General features: G+C 37.8%; 1 protein-coding gene across 5 annotated transcripts in view; it reads right to left on the bottom strand.

Annotated features, from left to right (window-relative positions):
- The window catches only part of MYPN (myopalladin), a 120,947-nt gene that overhangs the window by 57,456 nt on the left and 54,995 nt on the right, over nucleotides 1-8,496 (bottom strand). For all 5 annotated transcript variants that reach the window (XM_040485160.1, XM_040485159.1, XM_040485163.1 and 2 more), the window contains one exon: nucleotides 1,146-1,321. In XM_040485160.1, coding sequence (XP_040341094.1) covers nucleotides 1,146-1,321 — 176 coding nt within the window. The remainder of the gene's footprint in view (nucleotides 1-1,145; nucleotides 1,322-8,496) is intronic.

Below are 8,496 nucleotides of genomic sequence, written 5' to 3'. Positions count from 1 at the left end.
ACACACAGACATACCCATACACATACCCATGCATGTGTGCATTCACACAAATATACATATGCATACTTCCTATCTTCTTGCTTTCTGTTTTTACGTAGGGCTTATATATACTGTGAGATACAGAAAATATATCTGTTGGTCTCTGCTCCCAGTTCCCAGCATGGAGCTGCTAACACTTGTAATTTCCTAAGTTATGAGCATTTCTTGTTCTAATATCTGTCTTTGACCCCCACAGGGCTCCTAAAGTCTTATAAATTCCTAAGTGATTAGAGTGCAAGAGCATTTTTTGTTCTAATGATGGCTCCTAAATGGGGGCTGGTCACCAGAAAGACTAAGCCATGATTAGAAGCTTGGAATTTGCATCCCTGCCCCCCATCCTCCTGAGGAGGAAGAGGGCAGGAAATGGAGATAATAATTGATCATGCCTATATGGAGAAGCCTCCATAAAAATTCCAGTAGTACAAAGAGCTTCCAGGTTGGCAAATACCACACTGGGAGAGTGACACACCCCAACTCTATAGGGACAGAAGCTCGTGCACTCTGGACCTTCTCAGGCCCCACCCTTTGTATCTCTTCATCTGGCTGTTCATTGTATCCTTTCTCATATCCTTTAATAGACTGGTGAATGAAAGTGTTTCCCTGAGTTCTATAAGCAACTCTAGCAAATTAATTGAACCCAAGGAGGGGATTGTGGAAACCTCTGATTTGTAATCAAATGAGACAGAAGTTGTGAGTAGCCTGGGGACCTCATACTTGTAATTGGCATCTGAAGTGAGGTAGGAGTAATCTTGGAGGACTAAGCTCTTAACCTGTTGGATCTGACACTATATCCAGGTAAATGGTGTTAGAACTGAGTTAAATTGTAGGACACTTAACCCCACACACTACACACATGGTGGAATTTATTATCAGAACAATTTCATAAACATATCATATTACATACTTTATTCATTTATCTCATCTATTTTTTTGTCTCTTCCACTAGAGTGTAAATTCCATCCGTCCAAGAACCTTTGTCTATTTGGTTCACTACTATTGTCCCCACTGCCTAGAAGAGTGTGTGGTACAGTAGGCCCTTGATAAATATTTATTATAAATATATGTCTTACTAGTAAGGGCCATACTCTAAGAGCATTTTGTTTTACCTTCTATATAAATCTCAGCAGAGGTTGAATCTGTCCCATAGATGTTAGAAGCAAAGCAGGAATAGCGTCCTGTGTCTTCCTCAAAGGCTTCAGCAATGGTCAGTGAATGCAGATTTCCTGCCTGGGCGATATGAATGTCTGGCGAATTTTCAAGCTCCTTGCCTTCACAGTACCACCTGTGAGGAAGGGAATATTACACATGACTGAAGTGTGAAATTGCATAGATGCTTCAGATTGTTCCCTAAGAAGAAAACTGTGACAATTTAGAATCAGAACATTAAATGGTATTTAGAAAATGGCTCCTATTAAGAATTACACAACTGAGAGAAGATGGATTAGAAAGCAAATATAGCCAACCACAAGGAGCAGAGTCTTTGATGTGGAGCTTGGCTTCTCCTAAAAAGATGTATAGCTTTCTATACTATGCATTAAGTAAGTGCTACTTTGTTTATTTGGAGAGAATCTAAGATACTAAAAGATCATGACATTGGCATGTCTGAGTGGCTCAGTTGGTTAAGCATCTGACTCTTGATTTCAGTTCAGGTCATGATCTCATAGTTAGTGAGTTCGAGCCTCATGTTGGGCTCTATGTTGACAGCACAGAGCCTGCTTCGAATTCTTTTTCTCTCCTCGCCACACCCCATCCCTCCTCTGTTTCTGCACACGCTCTCTCTCAGAATAAATAAATAAACATTAAAAAAATTAAAAACAAATAAACAAAAATTTTTAAAAAGTTCATGAGGTTGAGTGTACTCATTCCCTACTATGAAATTGCATCTAACTTAGCTAAATGAAAATTATTTAGTTCAGTTACTTGAATCATCAGAGTAAAGAGGATGGGTCACATTCTTCAGTAGTGGTCCAATTTTGACAAATGACCTAAGTGAAGTAAGTTTCTATAGGTTATGATATTTTATTTTGATTCTATATATTTGAAGTTAGAAATTTTTATTATAGTTTTTTTTGGCTAAAAGTTTACATAAAATAATACATAAAATAATGCTTAAAATGTGGAGGTACATAGTAAGAGAAAAAGACATCAAAACTACACAAATAGGTAGGCCTGAGTCGTGCAGTCAGTTGAGTGTCGACTCTTGATTTGGGGTCAGGTCATGATCCCAGGGTTGTAGGATCAAGCCCTGCATTAGGCTCTGTGCTGTTTGTGATTCTCTCTGTCTCCCTCTGCCCCTCTCCCCTGTTCTCACTTTCTCTCTTTAAAATTAAAAAAAAAAAAAACACAACTACACAGAAATACAATATCTCATGTAACACGTTGGCAAAAGTCTAAACGTTTGATGACTCATCCACTGTTAGGAACGTAAAAGGGTGCAGCCCTTATGAAATCAATACAGCAATATCTGCCAAAATTACAGATGCATTTATCTTTTGACCCAACAATCCCACTTGTGGGAATCTATCATATAGATACACTTGCATGCATACAAAATGACAAACATTCAGGTTACTAATTTAAATAGTGAAAGATAGGGGCACCTGAGTGGTTCAGTCAGTTAAGCATCTGACTCTTGGTTTCAGCTCAGGTCATGATCTCACGGTTTGTGACCTCGAGCCTCACACTGGGCTCCACAATGACAGTGTGGAGTCTGCTTGGGATTCTCTGTCTCCCTCTCTCTCTACCCCTTCCCTGCTTGCTCTCTATCTCTCTCTCTTTCAAAATAAATAAACATTTAAAAAAATTGTGAAAAGAGCGCCTGGGTGGCTCAGTCGGTTGAGTGTCCAACTTTAGCTCAGGTCATGATCTTGTGGTTTGTGAGTTCGAGCCCCGCATTGGGCTCTGTGCTGACAGTTCAGAGCCTGGAGCCTGCTTCGGATTCTGTATCTTCCTCTCTCTCTGCCCCTCCCCCACTCACGCTCTGTCTCTTTCTCTCCTTCAAAAATAAATAAACATTAAAAAATTTTTTTTAATTGTGAAAGATTGGAAACCATCTAAGTGTCCATCCTTACACTTAGGAGACTCATGAAATAAACTATGGTACAGCCACATAATGGAACACTATGCAGCTGTAGAAAGAGTTGGAGAAAGATCACTATGCATTGATATGGAAAGAATTCCAAGATATATAGTTAAAATTTTAACAAGAAGCTACAGAATAGTGAATATGGAGTGTTTATGTAAAAAATGTGGGTTGTTATGGGTTGAATTATTTTCCCCCAAAGGCTGTGTTGAAGTCCTAAGCACCAGTATTTGGGAATATGACCTTATTTGGAAATAGAGTCTTTGCAGACATAATCAAGTTACAATGAAATTACTAGGTTAGGCAGTAATTTAGCATGAAGGAGGTTCTTTAAGAAGAGGAAAACCCTATGAGAAGGCAGAGACACACAGAGAGAATGGCATGTGATGGCAGAGGCAGGGATTGGCATGATGCAGCTGCAGGTCAAGGAATGCCAGGGATTGACAGCCACCTCCATAAGCTGGAAGAGACAAGAAAGGAGTCTGCCCAGAGTCTCAAAGAGAGCATGGCCCTGGTGACACTTTGGTTTTGGACTTCTAACCTCTAGAACTGTGAGAGTTTATTTCATCCAGTTTGTGGAACTTTGTTACAGTAGCCTGAGGAAACTAACACAGGGGGCAAAAATAAGATATAGTCATGTTGTTTGCATTTACATAAAGAAAACTGGAAAGATTGAAATGAAAATCAAAAGTGGTTCCCTATTGAGAATGAGGGGAAATAAGGTGGATGAAGACAGATAGGAGTGAGATATCTCAGTGTGCCCCTTTTTATATTGTTTTCATTTTTTGAAATAATTATTAATTAACATCATAATAAAAAGTAGTTAGGTGGAGAGGTATTACCATTATTCAGAAATTAAAGGAGTCTGGGCAATTGCTAATCTAGACTGTAAATCTAACCATTCAGTGTTTTAATCCCTCCCTCCAACCATGAATAAAGCAATTCCAAATCAAATTTGCCCATTCAACTATTTCTCAACAGTCAAGATTTTCTCTACTCTTCCATAAATATGTCATATTTACCTCAACATTCAAGTCTCTGCTCATGTTTTCCTATCTGAGATTCTCTTTTTCTGCTTTTCAGCTACTGCACATATACCTCATCTATCAGTTTGGCTCAGATATCACCTCCTTTACAGAAAACCTTTTACCATTGATTCTCAATGATTGTTATTTTTTCTAACTTCACTTAAAAAAACCTGTACTATGTCATGCAAGGCTTGATTATACACTGTCTTTTATTATTCTCTATTCTGGGGATTTGTCTTGTCCCACAAATGTCACTGGATTGTCAATTCTTTGAAGGTAAGTACAGTGCTTTATATGCTCTTGCAGCATGCACAGAGAATATGAAGTTTTCTGTATTCTCTCCTTTGGCCATCTTATCTCATCCCATAGTTTCAATTAATCACCTCTATTTGGGATTACATCCAAATGTGCTTTTCCAAGCTCTGACTTCTAGATACCCTCTCCTGCCAACTCTCCCTTCACTATGTTCCAACCACACTGGGTTTTTTTTTCTACTCTGTGAACACATTAAACTATTCTCCATGTTAGAAATTTTGTTCTTTCTGAAATCCTCTTCCCCAGATCTCTACAAAGATAGGTCCTTCTCATCCATTGAGGCCTCAGCTCAAGTGTTATCTTAACCTTAGAGAGGCCTTTCTTGACCCTCTTCCTAATGTAGCCACCTTAACCTCAGATACTCTATCATGCTACACTATTTTGTTATCTTTACAGTACTTATTATCTGAAACTGTCTTATATACTTGTTCACTTTGCCATTGTTTGCTCCACTGTAAAGTCCATGACAGGACCTTATTAGTCTTATTCACCAATGCCCTGGTGCATGGTAGGTATTCAGAAAATAACTGTTGGATTTGTTGAAAGACCAAATGATGGAAAGGATTGATAGTTAATATTTTATAAGAATTTTATTACTAGCTTCATCAATTCTAAGCCAGTTTTTGATCTCTTGTGACAGTAGCAGTATATGTCGTTGCTGAAATGGGTCCATAAATCTCCCAAGCCATCGATCTCAGTAATACCCTGAGGAACTCGTATGAACTGATCCTCAGAGCATGTGTAGTTTAAATACAAACAGTGAGCATCCAGTCAAACAAGACGTATTAAGCACATGTGTTTATCTTTACTCCCCTCTTGAAATGCCCCTAAAATGAGGATAAAGGAATTTTTAAAAGGTATAAAAGTACAAGAACCAAAAGAATGAGAAGGGAGACAAGAGCAGACCTGAGACCCCACAAATTTCTGGAAGGTGGAAAGCAAATTGAGGAGCCGAGAGAGTTGAAAAATCTGAAAATCAAGTGCCTGTTTGGGGATGTCAATGAAAGAAGCCAATTTTTGCTGCAGAACCCTACCAAGTTTCAGAATTTGGAAATACAACTTTGGAGTGTGGAAACAGCCTAATAATGGGGAAAAGACACAGAGCTTAAAATAGGGTGACTGATTTCAAGTTTGGGAAATAAGCATTGAGATCCCCATGGCAGGTCACATCCTCTATTCTGAGCAGTAAGGGGATGCCCAGGGGTGAAGGCTGAGTCACTGGCTGCATAAGCACCTGCTTCATATTGGAACAAGGAGAAGGGATTCTGGAGAGATTTCTCTACAGAGAAACAAATAGGCCTTGTGGCTCAACTGAATGAAACAGAATATTTAGGAGACATTTTACAAATATATTGGAGAATTGAGACAAATTTGTGATAGGACTGCTGAACTAAGCACATAACAACAACAACAACAACAACAACAACAACAACAGCAACAACAGCAACAACAAGACAGTAATCCACTCCAGCTTCAAAAAAAAAAAAAAAGGTTGTACAAGCAAGGAGACATTCATTTTACCCTACTTGTATTGTCAGTGAATAATACTTACATAGTAACAACAAGGTAAACATGAAATATTTTTTTAAAACAACAGTGTGATATGATTATATAGAGACAATGAGGGGGAAAAGGTGCTGGGTTAGTAAAGACCAGACAAGAGTGGTGCAAGCATATTACAGTGGTTCTCAAAGTATAGTTCACTTTCTGCGAAGACAAAGCTACTTTTATATAATACTAAAGTATTGTTTGCCTTTTCACTGTGTTGACATTTACACTGATGGTGCAAAAGCCACAGTGAGTAGAATTGCTGGTGCAAGCGCAAGTTAAGGCACTGCCAAAAGTTGACTTGGGTCACTGTGTTTCTCACTTCCACACTTGCAGTTAAAAAAAAAATTCAGTTTCACTTAAAAATGTCCTTGTTGAAGCAGTACAAATCATGCCCCTTATTAAATCTCAACCTTGAGTTTACATCTTTTCAACATTGTAGGTGGCGAAATGGGAAATAGCAGAAAGCATTACTACTGGATATGGAAGAGCCCTGGTGTGATTTTTTTGAGTTGAACTGAGCATTAAATGCATGAAACAATAGTTGAACTTGAAACAACTGACAAATTATGATTATTCAGACCTGGGTATCTGGCAGATGTTTTCTCACAAATGAATGAAATAAGCCTGTTGTTTGTGGTGAAAAGATAACCAATGCCCTTGTTGCCAATGAAAAAAAATATTGGAGCTTTCAAGGAAAAAATTAAAGTTTTGAAAACTTGTATCTCATCATAAATTTAGGGCTTCCCAATATATAAAGGCTTTTTGATGAAATCAAATGATGATATTAACAGGTGTGTTTTTTTAATATTAGATAATAAAATGTGTCAACATTCAGAAGATCGGCATTACTCATTTTCCAAATTACCAATGCATGATATTATCTGTTCAAACTTCAGGATGGACAAAGGGTTTTAGTAAAGCGGAGTACAAAAGTTCATTGGTTAAAAAAACCCAAAAAACACCAACACCAAAGTTCACTGGTGTGGTTTCAGATTTCACACTGCAACTATGCTTTAAGAAACTACTGCTAACTGAATTTTGATGTAGTACCAAATAGGAATATCCATGTTACCTGAAAGGCTGTTGAAATATTCCTCCTGTTTCCAATTACATATCTCTGTAAGACCAGATTTTAAAAGTTTACTTCAACCCAAACAACATATTACAACAAACTGAATGCAGATGCAAATATGAGACTCTAGCTGTCTTCTATTAAGCCAGACATTAAAGAGATTTGCAAAAAATGACAACAATGTCACTCTTCTCACTAAAAACTTTTTTGAAAAGTTATTTTTCATAAAATTATTGTTATTTTTTATTTCTGAGAGGGGAATGAGGGGCAGAGAGAGAGGGAGACAGAGGATCCCAAGCAGGTTCTGTGCTGATGCGGGGCTGGATCTCACGACTGTGAAATCATGACCTGAGCCGAAATCAAGAGTTGGACGCTTGACCGACTGAGCCACCCAGGCACCCCTCAAAATTACTTACGCTTACATGTTCATTATTGTTATTTAAAAATGAATAAGAAACAACTATTTAAAAAATTTCTGTTTTATTTCTAATATGATAAATATAGATGTAACTTATAAACACAAAACCTCTTTTGGGCCTCAATAACTTTTAGGATTGTAAAGGGGTCCTGAGAACAAAAAAATTGAAAACTACTGGCATTTTATTTAGAAATCTAGAGGTAAATAAATAGGAAACTGCAAAGCGAGTTGAAATGGTTCTATTCTTTAATATTGTTTGACTTTTTAAGCAATGTACCTGTATTAATTTGACAAAGCAAATAGAAATAACTATTCAAAACAAATAAACAAATATCTTCCCTTATATAAACATTATAAGGTTATCTCATCTCTTTAGTTAATGTTGTTCTTCCTTACCAAAATGAGAGTGGAAACATCTAGAGCAATTGGACAGCCAGAAGTCAATAAGTGAAATGATTCAAATACTCAAACTCCCCGTCAGAAACGTTTTTGTTCTTACGCAGATGGCAGGATAGCTTCAGCCAGTCCCACAGAACAATCAGTAACCGTCACTCTGACTTTAATACCATGACCCACTCAGAAATAATGTGCCGGTCAGGATGCCTTCAAAAAAGTATTAAAATTTACTTGGCTATCCTGAAGACTTCTGAGGTTAAGAAGGAAACACACTGTCTTCAAACATCTATGCATGTTAGGGAATGTTTTCACAGAAATGCCCTGCCCAAAGTGCACGTTTTAGAATGCCAAATCCTCATGACACTTACAGAAGGACAGGAGTGCCAGACGTGATTCATGGCTTAACAGAAATGAGTCAGTGATCTGGGAAAATAAGGCAGGTCCAAATGAAAAAGAAGGACCCAGCTTTAAAGCACTAAGCGTAGCTTGCCAGATCTGCTAATTTGGCTAGCTACCAAGCCTCGGAATGAAAACGCTGAAGAGACACGTTTTCAGATTTAACTGGATTTTTGGTTACTGCTGTTAGGTTACTATT

Source organism: Herpailurus yagouaroundi, unplaced genomic scaffold (genome assembly GCF_014898765.1).
Source record: "Herpailurus yagouaroundi ecotype Mexico unplaced genomic scaffold, PumYag 163, whole genome shotgun sequence".
Lineage (NCBI taxonomy): Eukaryota > Metazoa > Chordata > Mammalia > Carnivora > Felidae > Herpailurus > Herpailurus yagouaroundi.
This window is presented reverse-complemented; position numbering and strand designations above follow the sequence as displayed.